This window comes from Melopsittacus undulatus, chromosome 8 (genome assembly GCF_012275295.1).
Source record: "Melopsittacus undulatus isolate bMelUnd1 chromosome 8, bMelUnd1.mat.Z, whole genome shotgun sequence".
Classification (NCBI taxonomy): Eukaryota; Metazoa; Chordata; class Aves; order Psittaciformes; family Psittaculidae; genus Melopsittacus; species Melopsittacus undulatus.
The window spans coordinates 49,484,463-49,498,978 of record NC_047534.1 but is presented as its reverse complement, the minus strand read 5'-3'; the positions used below and the strand labels follow the sequence as shown (position 1 = coordinate 49,498,978).

At 36.5% G+C, this 14,516-nt stretch overlaps 1 protein-coding gene across 4 annotated transcripts in view; it reads left to right on the top strand.

The window, feature by feature from the left end:
• DLG5 (discs large MAGUK scaffold protein 5) overlaps positions 1 to 14,516 on the top strand; it is a 110,709-nt gene that overhangs the window by 80,583 nt on the left and 15,610 nt on the right. For 2 of the 4 annotated variants that reach the window (XM_031052104.2, XM_031052107.2), the window contains exons 13-21: positions 246 to 421; positions 878 to 981; positions 1,698 to 1,790; positions 3,019 to 4,038; positions 6,714 to 6,852; positions 8,653 to 8,800; positions 9,274 to 9,395; positions 9,600 to 9,689; positions 10,957 to 11,125. In XM_031052104.2, coding sequence (XP_030907964.2) covers positions 246 to 421; positions 878 to 981; positions 1,698 to 1,790; positions 3,019 to 4,038; positions 6,714 to 6,852; positions 8,653 to 8,800; positions 9,274 to 9,395; positions 9,600 to 9,689; positions 10,957 to 11,125 — 2,061 coding nt within the window. The remainder of the gene's footprint in view (positions 1 to 245; positions 422 to 877; positions 982 to 1,697; positions 1,791 to 3,018; positions 4,039 to 6,713; positions 6,853 to 8,652; positions 8,801 to 9,273; positions 9,396 to 9,599; positions 9,690 to 10,956; positions 11,126 to 14,516) is intronic. The other 2 variants (XM_031052105.2, XM_031052106.2) reach the window with 2 other exon arrangements.

Genomic DNA, 14,516 nt, shown 5'->3' with positions numbered 1-14,516 from the left:
TGCTTTAAAATCAGGTGCGTAAGTGATTTGAAGATACACTTTGTTTAGGGAAGTGCAGACTGTGAGTCCTGGTTTTCATTTAGCTGCTATTTAATGCTTTTTCAGGAATGGAGAACTCCAAATAATTAAGAATTAGGGCATTGACATGAGCTCTGTTGCATCCCTTCTAGTGAATGCTATTTATGTTCTGCATCCAGCAAAGTGTGCTTATAACACTGACCTGCTTATTTCTGTTTATCTACCAGAGTGAATGATTGGTTGCTGAAGATAAATGATGTGGATCTTACTAATAAGGATAAAAAGCAAGTTATAAAAGCTGTTCTAAATGGAGGAGGTGTTATTAACATGGTGGTTCGAAGGAGGAAGTCCTTAGGTGGGCGAGTGATAACACCTCTTCACATCAATGTTTCTGGGCATAAAGGTAATGGCTCTAAATGATGTATGTAAATAGTACATGTTTGTTCAGCCAAAAATGACTCGACATAAAGGTATATATTCTGAGCCTCTGCTTAAATTCTACTTAAACTGTTGCTTTCTTCTAGATAGGGATTTTCATTAATTGTTAACTAAGAATGCTAATATTAATGATAGCTTTATTCTATAAGTACTCTCTTTTGCCCTTTTTTCCTTTGTTTTTTTGTCTTTGTTGTTGTTCTTCAGTGGGTTTTGTTGGTTTTTATTTTGCTTTTGTTTCTAATTTTAATACTTGGTTCTAGTATTTTCCCTCACTTTGTTCTTATTTCTTCAAAAGGGCTTCAGAATTTGAAATTCAGTTGGTTTGGTAGTTATATTTCTTTATTGTGCGAGGTCAAACATGCTGTTTGAGCAAGGTATTTGATTTGCAGGAATAAATTACATTTGTGTGTGTGTATTTCAGATAGTGGAGTCAATCTAGAAAATGGAATATTTGTTGCTGCTGTTGTGCCCGGAAGCCCAGCTGCCAAAGAGGGTTCCCTTAGTGTGGGAGATAGAATAATCGCTGTAAGTGTTAAGAATGCGTTCTCCTCTTTTTGGTGGTTTTCTTTTTAATTATTATTCATTTTAAAGTACTACAGTTGTTGCTACTCTTTTAAGATGCCAAACTTTCTGATATTTTTTTTTTAGTCTTACTGTTTTATATCCTTTTTGTATATTACTAAATATTTATTATGAATTAATGTGTTTGTAGACTGAGTGATAAGTATAATGTGCAGGATATTTGCTACACTTTTCTTATATGCTTACTCTTCACACTTGGCTTATATATAATGATACTTGTGATTTTTATACTGAATAGGAAAGGTCACTTTCAAAAAGACATCCCTCGGTAGGATGAAAGTTTTCTTGTCTTTTAAATTACAGTATCACAGATGTCATCCTCCTGGAGAGGAAGTTTTTCCCTGGGTGCATTTGCAGCCTTAAGCTCCTGTGTGGTTTAGGAACTCCTGTGAAACAGAAGGTGGTTACTCTTATGTAAATGCATAGAGGCTAACCTAGTGAAATGAGAGTTGTTACACTATATCTCTGAGAGGAATAGAAGAATTGCAGTCAGGTGGGTTGGTTTTTAGTGGAGAATGAAAAAAGACAGGACAAGGTCAACCAGACTTCAGTCAGCTCTACATATAAAACTAGTGTTTTCCCTGACTCTGAGATGCTCCCCACCTGCTACCTTTGATTTACAGATATCTGTTGTGTTTTGGTTTTTTTTTGGTGTGTAGATCAATGGCATTGCACTAGATAATAAGTCGCTTACTGAGTGTGAAGCTTTGCTACGAAACTGTAGGGATTCCCTTACCCTATCGCTGATGAAGGTGAGTAGGAGAAGCTAAATTTTCAGAATTTTATTTGATTTATAGAAAACTGGTTTAGTTCTTCAGGGAAGAGTATATGAAAAAAATAATTATGTATCATCATGGGGAAGTAGCTGCTAACAGTAAGACCATCTGGATGCATGGTACGTTCACTCAACAGTTATGTCTAAAGTAAAGCTATTGTGGCATCTGGTAGGAAATTAAACTCCTTTATTACTCTTAACTTCTTTTCCATTTGTTTGCTGGCTACATGAAGTGATTCCTAGCACAGCTGCTTCTTTCTTAGTTTCTGCTTCAGAGCTGCAGCAATTTTGTACATGAAAGATGTCTTCAGAGCACAGAAAGGTTTGCTTTTAGTCAGGAGGGAGTTGTGCTGAAAACTGAAGCCTGGCTATCATGAGGATTAAATACAAGGCTTTCTTTTCAGGTTTATTGAGCTTAGAATCCCATTATGCTGGGCCTGTCACATGGGCTTTGCGAGTGATAGTTCAGCTCTAGAGAGCTTGAGGTTTTAAGCAAGTAAAAATAGGAAATGTTTGAGGGGAAATGGGCAATGAAAGATGACTCGTTAGCATCACTTAACAGGTAAAAGTATAATGCAGGTTCCTTTACTGTTAGTTCAGTACTTCTGCCACATGTAATTCTGTTGGGGGTCGAGCATGGGCGCTTTAACAGGCTTGCAGCAAGCTGTGAGAAAGTGAGCCTCTGACCCCAGGCTGGAAGAGGAAGCATCAAGGTCAGCAAAACAGGAGAGCAATAACAAGATGCCAGAAGCATGATGTAACGCTAAGCTGAAGCGAAGGTGTGAAACCAATCAGGAGAGGCAAAGTGGAGCGTGTACCTCTCGCGGGCAGAGTGAAGTAGCCAATCAAGTAGTGCGTGATTGCGTGTGGGACAGTATATTAAGAGCAGCCTTGTAATCAATAAACGGAGTATTTCGTGAACCTACATCGTGTCGGTGTTTTCTCCCCTCCACCTGGCCGCGGCATAATTCCCCTTTTGGAATTGTTCTAAATGTGTTTCAAAAAATATTTAGCTTTGCTTTATCTCATGTTCTCTATTTTGAATATGTAAGATTTTATTAAACCTTTCCTTAGTGTATCTATACATATCTCGGTGTACATTCAGGCATAGGTAAATAAAAAAGGCTAGAATATGCCTCATGCTAAAGAGAAATCAACTGTAATAATGAAGTGATCACATGTTGTTTGTTTGTTTTTTGTTTTAGGTTTTTCCTCAAAGTTCATCTTGGAGTGGTCAAAATATATTTGAAAATCTGAAGGATTCAGAAAAAATATCAAACTGTAGGGTTCACACATCAGACATACAAGCCCAAAATAAAAGAAATCTAAAACTCAACAGCTCAACCCAAACTGATATTTTCAATCCAGATATCATGGACGGCAAGAAGGACCAGAGTGATCAGGGCAGCAGTTCATTTTGTGATCACAAACCTTTCCCTAATAACACATTGCGAGTAGACTCTCACAGGAGCACAGTGCACAGTTGCCACAGTAATTCAGAACACAGTCTCAGCTCCTTCAGCCCAGAGACATATGGGGACCGAGGCTATGGAGATGTTGACTTGGAGAACACAAGGCTGCCTTACGAACCTACAGGAGCTGACTGTATGATGGTAGAGGCAGCGTTTGACAAAGGACATGGAACTAAGCATAGTGGTGGTACCTGGCCAAAAGTCATGGTTAATATCTCAGCAACAGAAACAGAAAAGTTCTCTGTGTACAGAAAGCCAAAACAAAGAAAATCTATCTTTGACCCTGATACGTTCAAAAGACCACCAACTCCTCCTAAACTGGAGTACCTTTCCCCTAATCAGGTGACAAGCCATTCACCTCAGCCATCAAAAGCCGAAATGGCTTCAACTCCTCCAACTCCCCCTAAGAGGAGTGACTCTATCAAATTTAAACATAAACAGCAGGCCAGCTCTGCATCGGAGTCGACGGTGACAACTGGATCACCACCCACGAGCCCAGCCACTGCCCAAGCTCCAGTTTCCTTGGCACTTAAACAGGACTCTGCTGCTCTCAAGGGGCGTGGCAGGAGTGCTGGGCATTATTATCGGGAGGAGGGAGTTGACTGCACTCATCTCTCTTCAAGGAAATCCTGTGAAGATGACATTGGCTTTCAAAGAGTTGAAGAGCCAGAGATTAAAAGACCGAGGCCAAAATCAGCTCCTGCTCTGAGGCATAAAATGACCCCTATGCCCATTCCTAATCCTGCACTTCAGGTAGAAGCTTGGTATATTGAAGCACAAAACTGTAAACCTTAAAGTGTGTTTTCAGTGTGGTTTTGAGTGCCCAGTTACATACTATAACAGGAGAAGCATGGTGCATTCTCAAAATCCAGATCCCCTGAGCAGCTGCCACAGATTTATGTCACACTTTGCAGTATCACAAATACAGAACCAGTTCATGGGGCTTCAGTATTTAACAGGAAGTGGTGGCTGCCAAACAGACTGATGAAGTTCTGCTTAGCAGCCACATCTTGGGTTGTAAAGCTGCTCGTTGGAAGATCTGGGCTCCCTCTTGTATGCTTTTGACAACATGAAAAAAATGAAATAAAATGCAAAGAGGCAGCTTTACAAAAACTGATAATAGGGCTTCCTATGTTTACAGAAGTCATATCGGTTGCTCAGCTCTCTCTGTACTAAGTAATGGAAAAACCATTCACGACAGCTTTTTTTGTAAGCTTTTATGTGTCTAAATAATTAATCTGAAATTCATAGGACGTTAGTCACATTACACTGTAAAGATGAGAAGTTTTTGAGACTATGATTTAGTAATAAAATTAAAAATGAGAAAATAATTTATTAGAATAAAAATCTGGCTGGGGAGATTGTGGGTCCTGTCTTAACAGAGTGGGTGGAAGAAGGATTTTATGTGATCTAGGAAGAACAAGCTGTTTAGATGACTGTGTTCTATAAAGTGGCATAATCAGTAATGTAGTTTCAGGTCTACTGCCCCAGATCTGGCCAGTTGGCAGGTAGATTTTTTTTTTCTATCTCCCCCCAACTAAAATCTGAAATTCCAAAAAGTGTTATTTTTGCTTTTATATAATGGCTTAAAATATTATATTCTTTACCTGTACATGTGTATACCTGGATAATCCCACCCTCCTCAGGAATTTTTAGAAGCAGTACAGACAGCAGAGCTGAATTGGAAGTAGTACAAGGTTTGAAGCCTTATTCTGCAGAAATACTGGTATAAGAGAACAACTGTCAATATTGTCTTTTTTTGGCTGCTTCCATTGTATTTCTTCCACATTCTGTTACATTTTTGGGGAAAAATAGTTATGGAAAGCTTTAAGCCTTTTTTTATAGCCATGTCCAGCAAATTCTGCATTATTGTTGTGTTTTAACTCCAGCTGGCAACTGAACACCACACATCTGCTTGCTCACTCCCCCTGTGTGATTCAGAAAGAGAAACAAAACAGTAAAAGTCAGAAAACTCATGGGTTGAGTTAAAAACAGTTTAATGGAAATAATAATGATAATAATTGAAATAGTATTGATAATTGAAACAATAATAGTGAAAATAGTTATGAAAAGGAAAATAATAAGAGAAATAAAATCCAAGAAAGACAAATGACACAAGTAAAAAGAATTGCTCACTACACTACCAACTGACTGATGCCCAGCCTGTCCCTTAATGCAACCCATGTGTTGGTTCAAGGTGAAGAAGAAAATCATATAATAGAATTATAAGATTGTAATTTTTGGTTGATATATTAATTTACATTTTTTTGTTAAATTAGGACTAGGTTCTGTGATTCTTTTTTCTTGATCCCTTAATTTTGCCCCCATTCTTTAGGAAAATAGTCAGAGTTTGTAACTCTAAAGTTGCTGACTGGAGAGCAGAAGTGATATTGTATCTCAAAATGTGGACACCATTGAGTCTGAAAATGTCTCTCTGGTGGAATATCTTTGTGCATTACACATACATACAGTAACGTTCAGTCTGCAATGCATTTGTTCCTGAAGTGGTGTTTATAATATCAAAAACGTACAGAGAACATGCAGTGTAGTTGAATTTGTAGCCCTGTTAGGTGTTATCAATTTCCTTAGTCGTGTATTTAAGCTTCTGTACTTTGATAAGTTGATCAACATAAGAGAACTTTCATCCCTAAGAGGTTGGTGGTACTACTACTAATACACCTGTGGTAGTGATCAAATACTGTTTCTGACAAGGTATCTCTGCATTATAGAGCCTTTGTGCTCTCAGTAACATTTAATTTAATTAAAATACTGCCACCATAGAAACTCTTAAGTACCTTTTCAGTAATTATTTTTCACTTACTATGTACTTCAATCTCATGTTTTGTGTTGTGCATTTCAGATGTGTAAATTCTGTGTGCTGAGCTCTCTAGCATCACTGTCAGTATCTGAGCTATTCTCATGTTTCTTTATTGCACCAGTGCCTACTCATTATGTACAAAAGTTGTGATGGGTCCAAAACCTGAATTGCTGTATTAAAGAGAAGTTGCTCCATACATATCTGAAAATACAGTGTTAGAGGACAGCACTTTCTGGCTAGTTAGCTGGGTCTTCTTTAAGAAACATTTGCAGTAGTGGCTGAAATAACAGTTAAAATGTGCTGTTAAAGTAGTATTTTAAATGAGAAACATAGCTAAACACTGGGTGGTTTATTTTGATGGAAAGTATATCAGTTAAGTTGCAAACATTAGTCTAAAAAGATTAGAAAATAAAGGAGCAGGGTGGAAGAAGAAAGGACAGAAGTCAATAGCATCTTTGAAAGACAAAGGCACACCAAACACTATGATGGTGAGTGCATTCTGGAACCCATACTAGAAAGATTGAGGTAGCTTACTGCCTATGAAGTTTGGCTATTTATTTATTTGTTTTTTTCTGAATCTTCCTGTAATCCAGTTTCTGTATTTTTGTAGGTACAGAAGTATGCTCCAGCTAGTGAGGAGCATCTGTCTCCAGAGCTACAGGAATGGGCACCATATTCACCCAAACGGTCTGCTAGGCACAGTGATGGCTTTGTGCCTGCTGCATTATATGCTGGCAGCATGTCAGCAGGTAAGTTATAGAAGTCATAGTTACTTTCTGGGAATGCCCCAGGGAATTTGTCCATCTTGGATAATACTGGGGATTAGTCATAAGAGCAGAACAAACATGACTCAAAACTTATTTCCATGGTCTGTTGTAAATCTGAGCATGGTGAAACCTTTACAGTTTAAGAACCATTAAAGAAACTGAGACATTCCTGGCTGAAGGGTTTGTGTTTCCTCAGTTTCTGCGCAGAGGAGTTTTGAATACATTAGTGGTGAACAAGGCGCAATTTATCCATTAAGGAAACAAGTAAGATTTCCAGTGTTTTTGAAAGCAGACAGTAAGTGGAGGCATCCCAAACTTTAGCAGCGTGATTTCTGAATACTTCAGAGGAGAATTATCTCATGTTCAGGAAGTGCAACATATTAAGTTCTGCCTATTGGAAATCAGATACTTGGAATATCTCAAATTGAGTGCCCAAACTGTTTGTGATCTTAATCTGAATTATAGATTAAATGCCAGTGTGTTTAAGATGCTAAACTGCTGAAGAGGGGACTCACAAGCACCTCAAACAGAAATCAGTATAATCAGGTAGAACAGGAAACAGCATGTTGTCTCAGTTGACCCAAATAGTTGTTAGTGTTGAAATTCATGTTAGCAGATTTTAAACTGGCACTGACTAAATGAAGTGCTTTAGGAGATAATTAGGCCATTTTACACTAATTGCTTTGAACTAGTTGAGAAATATTTAGTAAACCTAATGCTAGGTGGATTGTCCAGTCTTTAGTGTAGCTACCTTCACTTCAGCAGTTGCATATGAAACTTGACTTTCGGAAAAGATAATACTGGTTTTTGAGTTTACCCTCAATTCTTTGGAAAGCCTTCAACTCCTGCATATTTTAGAAATTATGGAAGACCTTCTCAGTGGAGACCATGAAGGAAGTAATAACTTATATCCAAAATAATAGACAGCTTCAAACCCTGTTGCCCCCGTTAATTTTCGGAATGTAAAGAGGTGCTCAAGAAGAGCTCAGATCAAAGAAGCTTTTGGTCTTTGATTTCTTTTACTCTTTTCTCTCTTTCTCTCTCCTTTAGTAATAGTAGAGAAAGTATTAAAAGGTATTATTTCTAACTAAAAGCTTTATCTATGATACCTTTGCATAATAACCCAATCAAGTCAAACTTGCATTAGGCAATATGACTGTAGGTCTGGAAATGTGAACAAGTTTTTGCTCCTGTATTGTATACTACTGACTCATTTAAGAGAAAATGGTAGGCCAGACTTTAGTTGAATACTGAAGGATGAGTGTACTTAAAAGAACATCTTCCATAGTAAGTTTCATAAATAAATATTGAAATACTGTAATTTAAAATTTTAGGACACACTAGAAGTGGGAATATTTTGAGGCAACAGAAGAAGAAAAAAAATCATTTTAGCTGCAGTCAGTTCAAGTACCAAGTAAAAACTTGTTTTCCTATTAGATGACTGTTGGAGAGAAAGGTAGAATTTCTGTTGCCATATAAAAAAAGTTTTGATATTGGAAAACAGAAAATCTTTTACTTACAACTGCATATTAAAATGATGTACTAAGAATTACTTCATTTTTGCTAGTATAACCCACTTTTCCTGCCTTATTACAAAATTATAAAGCAGATTTTAAATATGTATGTACTACTTAAAAGGTGTCAAATGGTGCTTAATCCGTTTGTCATTTTTATGTCGTACATGAAGATGTTATAATACATATTTGTATTAATCAAATATATTTAAAATATGTAGTTTATATTGTAATATTGTTGATAAGAATGTGTCTTTGTCATCTTAAGCAGGTACAGTACCAAGAAGCTTAGCACCATGCCCTGCAGTAACTGCTGTCATGAGAAATCCAATCTATACTGCGTGGAGCCATAGAGTTCACACCAGCAATTGCCCATCAGTTGCCAGCCAAATATGTCATCAGCATCTGCATCCCAGGTGTCTTGAAATTTGTATCACCTTAAATTTTTGTTTTCATTAGTATGAAATTGCTTCTGGTAGTTATTTTACACAGTGCAGAGTGAAACACACTGTTATTTTGGCCCAGGGTTCTCAAAACCATTATTGAGTAGAAGTGATGTCCCAGTTGCTTTCATGTCTTTCAGTAACTGATGGATTAGATTTCCTTCTGCTCCACTGGCTGATGCTGACAAATAAATTTAACTAATTTCTAATGTTTGGGTTTTTTTTTATGCTTGCCAAAGCAAATAAAGCCTTTCCCTTTTAGCACTTCAGGCTGTTTCTCCTCTGGGTTCTCTTAACTCATAAAATGATGGAAATACAGAGAAGTGGGAAGGAGGGGCACATGCATTTTATTCAGTAACTCTGGAATAACCAAAATTTTTTGCTGGCCAGTTTACAATTTGCTGAGGTGCTTTGCTGAGTTTTGCTCTCTTCTCCTTTTTTCGCAGTTCCCAGCATCAAGGTCGCCTGAGTTTGGACCTCAGTCATAAACACTCCAATGACTACTCTGAAAATTCACGTACAAGAGCATCTCACGGCTCAAATTCATTACCATCCAGTGCAAGACTTGGTAATTGGCTTTTCTGATTTATTTCCTGTGGGGCTCCTATACATTGCAGCAATACGATGTGTACAAAGGCAATCATGAAAGCTTGTGCATAAATTCAGAGGCTGTTTTAATGCCCATTGAAGAAGTAGAATCTAAATGTACTTTTTTGTTCGATGTGGTTGCTTTTACTTTTATGATTGTAATGTTTTCTTGTTGTAAAAATAGGTTCTTCAAGTAACTTGCAATACAGAACAGAACGAATTAAGATCCCTTTAACACCAAGATATCCAAGGTCCATGATGGGCTCTGACAGAGGTGAATTATTTCATAAGTAATTGTACTGTTTCCAGTATCACTAATCCAAAGCCTTTGCAGTTCTTAAATCAGGTTGTGCCAAATTCTAAATATGACTACAAAAGGCTACAGAGGCTTTTTATTAAGGCTACAAAATTTGTATTTCACCACAGAAAAATAAAAAAAAGAAACTTTCTAATGAAAGTTGATTTTTCTGTTAGTTGACTCTTGGATATGGCATGATAAAACACACAGCAATGTTATGCATACGGTCTTGTACGCTTTGCTTAAAGTTTTCTTCTACAATGACCTCTTAAAGTTTTAACAGTGAAATGACTGGCATTATTTTTTTTATTCTTTATATTGTTTTGCCTATTTTTGTATTACTGGTTGAAAATTATATTTTGAAATGCAGTGAAATTATTTTAGTACTTCACTCAAAATTACATGGTGGTGGAGGATATTTGAAGTCATGGTACAAGTACCAGTTGGGAGTGGCAGATGGCTGTGGAATTCAGAGTTTGATGACAGTAAACAGCAACTTTTTGCACCATCATTGCTCAAATGTTCTGTAGCCTTAATGGACCGCATCCAGTGGTTTTCCTATGTGGGTAAATACAGTTCATACAAATGGCTTTCATTTGTAATTAGCAATTTGAGAATTATTTTCTGTAGCTTTTTTCCAGAGGAAACAAACTGAATGTTTCTGTCAGGATACTTTTTCAGTAAATTACTCAGAGAGGATACAACCACAGAAGAGCCGCAAACGGAGTCATGTCAAACTTGTTTGAAATTGCAGTGCTTTCCTGTTTATGTGTATGATTCATGCTGCTGTTTTATTGGTGTTCTCAGGTGTTTCATAATATATCTCCTAGCCAAAGGAAAGGTGTCTACATAAATACTTTATTTGAAAATAAACCTATGTATTAAATTTTTATTTTACTTCTCCTTTCCTGGTTTCTATTATTTTTTTTTAACTTTGCACTGTTAAGTGCTTCCAGACATGCTTATGGTGTAGCTGGTTTGTAAACTTCTCTGTTGAGAATGGCAGTAGTTCTATGCACACTTAGGACAGATTTGACATGTAGTCATTAAGGACAGTAAGTTTTCAGTGTCTGAAATCAGTTACCTCATCTCCCTAAGCTCCTTGCATGGTTAATGGAGTGCTAGTGAACAGTCAGCCCTCTTTTTCGTCTCAGATGTGTATGGTGTCTTTCACTATGGCCGTGTAGGTCTCCAGACTATGACAGATGCAGGATACTAAAGCTCAGCTGTTGATTTTCCACAGGCTCCTTATCACACTCTGAATGTAGCAGTCCCAGCTTGATAACTCCTCCACAGTCACCTCTCAACTTGGAAACGTCTTCCTTCGCCAGCAGCCAATCTCAGAACTCCCTTTCTACATTACCTAGGATTTCCATTAGCCCAGTATCTATTGGAGAACGTAGAAAAGATAGGTAAGATCTCCACATTATTTGTTTTTAATATAAATGTATTTGAGGTAATTTTCTATCTTTATTAGGCTGAAGGAATGTGAACTTTTAATTTAAATGACAAATATGTAGGCACAGAGGTGCATCTTGGATCCTGTTACTTAGTGTTTTCATTTTCTTTACAAAATATGTAAGAGATCTTTGTGTGGATATTTTCTTCAAGTTTGAGAACTAAATTCTTGAATTTAGAAAATTAAGGAATTTTGTAAAGGTTTTATTTCTTTCATATTAGATTAATGGCCGCACAAAGTAAGAGTGGTCTAAATTGGAATAAAGTCCTTTAGCTGAAGTACCTTGGATGCTTGTTTGTGATTGGCTTGCTTTCTACTCTGGAGAACTAATCAAGTGAAGAATTAGATTTGAAACCTAAGTATCAGGTGCCTTAGTGTTACAGAATATGTGCTCTAACCACTGTGCCTTAATTCAGTTTAGCCGGATAACACGGAAAATTGAGGGCATATCCATGCAAGAATGTATTTATATGTACAGATGCAAATTTACTGTTGTGACCAATCCCTTTGGCTGCACTTAGACCACTGCTAGCAGTAGCGTTAAGTATATGTGTATCTGCTTGCAGAATTTGAACCTGATATAATAGCTTTCTCAAAAACATGAGCTTTGTGTTTTAGCAACTTTCTATATTTCATAATGAATATTTTCAAGGTATGTTGCTTATGGTATGAGTTCTGGACATCTGATTTCATTTTATCCTGATCTGGCTAGACTGAATATATTGAGAAGTTTCAATGAATTCATAGCATTGAACAGTAAGACAGAAATCTGAATCAGGCTTTTATTTACAGTAAAGCAGCTGAATGCTATTGTGGGAATGTAAAGGAGCTATGATGTGTTGGAATAGATTGCATTTATGTGGATTTCAAGACCTCTTTGTGTTGCTTGATTTATGTAAAAGGACTGAATATAAAAATGTGAATGATAAAGTAATGAGGATATTGTGTATTCCAAGTTTTCTGGTGGTAATAAAAAGTTATTCATAAAATGTTATATAAACCTTGTCTTGTTTAAAGAATCCATAATTAAGTTCTTGTAGTGACTCTAGAATGTGTATTGTGTACAAAGGACACTTTGTGTACAAAGTTACTTTGAAAGGGAGTATAAAGAGGTTTTTGTGAATTTTCATCCTTTCTTACTTCAGTGTGGCTTTTGTACTACATGTACTCAGTTTGTGTTCCTGTATAAATGTTCCTCTAATTGTCACTTGCAAATTCAAAGTCTGAATTTCTTTTCTCTTTCACTTGACTAATGCTGTTTACTGTTCAGCTGAAAAAGGGAGGGGTTTGACACCTCTATAACGTGGTATCTCTGAGCACAAAATATGTGTTCTGATCTCTGGGAAGTAAAAACTTCTCTTAATGTTGATCAGACTATGGAAGTACAGACGGGTTCCAGCCCCTTAACTCTTAAAATGTAGTCTGGACTGACTTTCTCAAAAGAGCATAATTTGAAGTTTTGTTCTTTTTGGCTTTTTAAAAACTAAAACAAAAACCTGACAAGTACAAACAGTTCTTAATTTACGAAAGTAGCTAATTTAAGTCTCTTAGAAAATGTTTCAAGATACCTGGATAGCAATTTCAATGGCTATTTAGTCTTACAATTCTTTCTGTTCCCCATAAAATACAAGTAAATAACTTGCTTGGCTTTGCCCCAGATAAAAGTGGTAACAATACAGATTTTAAAAAGTATTAAAAATCAGTGATTCTGTTTGTTCTGCTGATTTTAATTTAAATTAAAAGATCTGATCAGGTAAGACTTTTTTTCCAATTAGTGTTCAGTGGTTCTGGCAGGCAGTCTGAATGTTACAGAAGAGTACACTTCACTTGATTTTAATAACACTGCTTATCAAGGAAGACACCTTTTACATGTTATCATTCTGTTCTGCTTTATTATTGACTCTCTACTACATGCATTGCTAATTTTCTTTCATTTTGTGTTTACTACAATTCTATGATACGATCCTGTGCAGTTTGTATGGGTTTGATTTTTATTCCAATCACAAACAAGCAAACCAACCAAATTTAAAAATGCATGTGGTAGATGGAAAAGCAGAAAGGTACAATAAAGAAAGTTCAGAGAGATGTAGTTTTAATTCATAAAATCAGTCTTCAGAAAGTTGAGTTACAAAATGCAATGTACAAATAAAGATGGGCTGGTAATACTTACCTTGTATTCATTACATCGATAGACAAGCTCTGAGGGTGTCATGCCTAACAGTGATGTTGATGTTACAAGATTACTGAGTTTCAGAGTTACATTCTTATCAGCAACCAGTTTTTATCTTTTATGTATTTATAAAATGGTAAATTATTATGCTTCTGCTTCAGAAGGCTGCTAAATAGCTACCTTCAAAGACTGTGGCGATAAGTATTTATGAATTTATGAAACCATGTCCTTCTCCCTCTGTCCCCAACCCTAAATCCTACTCTTTGAAAAAGTAAGTGAAGCCCAGTTAACTCATCTGGTCTATGAACAGCACAATTAAGTAGCTTCAGCTTTTGGTATAATTTAGAGAATATATATGGTATAATGAAGAGTTAGGTAAGAAAACATTCAAATTAGTGCATGAAAAATGTAAGATAATGTTATTAAAATAAAAAAATACAGCACACTTGGTACACAAGCTGTTTCATTCAGAACAAGCTCAACTGTTAGTATTTGGTGATGCCTCTTGCTATGGTGCTATTAAGTGCATAGTAATAGGAACCAGCACTTTTTAGTAGGCTACTATATGCTTACACAGACCAGGGGGGGACCAGCCCTATTTGTACAGGTGGGTACATCCTAACTATGGGGGGAGGAAAGTGGAATCTGTCAGGGTTTCCTTTTGTGTAAGCCATTCTCTTGTTGTACTTACTTGTGTCTTACTACTGTGTGTCTTTTTCTAAGTGTTCTTCTCAAATCTTCTACATCTTTCAGATATCTGTTCCGTAATAGGTCTTTTCTGAGAATCCCTGTGGCTCCTAGGCCTAGGTTCTCATCACTAAGGAGTTTGAGGTTGGCCTGATCTAAGGTTGTCCTTCTCGAGCATTATTGCGCACTTTGTGCTATTTTACATGTTTGGATAATTGCCCTGAGGAGAATTTGCATGGTAATTGTAATGCTACCATGCAAACTGCTGTCTTAATGGCTTGAGTTTGCAACTGCTTAATTTTCATAACTAATTTATGTTTCCCCACTTACAAATATAAAATCTGATATTTGTGCATTGTTGTCCTTTGGTTTACCACCTTATTATTCATGATGTTTGTTTTCACTGGCAATAAATACTCCCAGCATTTGTATTTGTATAATACCTTTCTGGACTATGGTTTGTAAATGACATATTATATACAGTGGT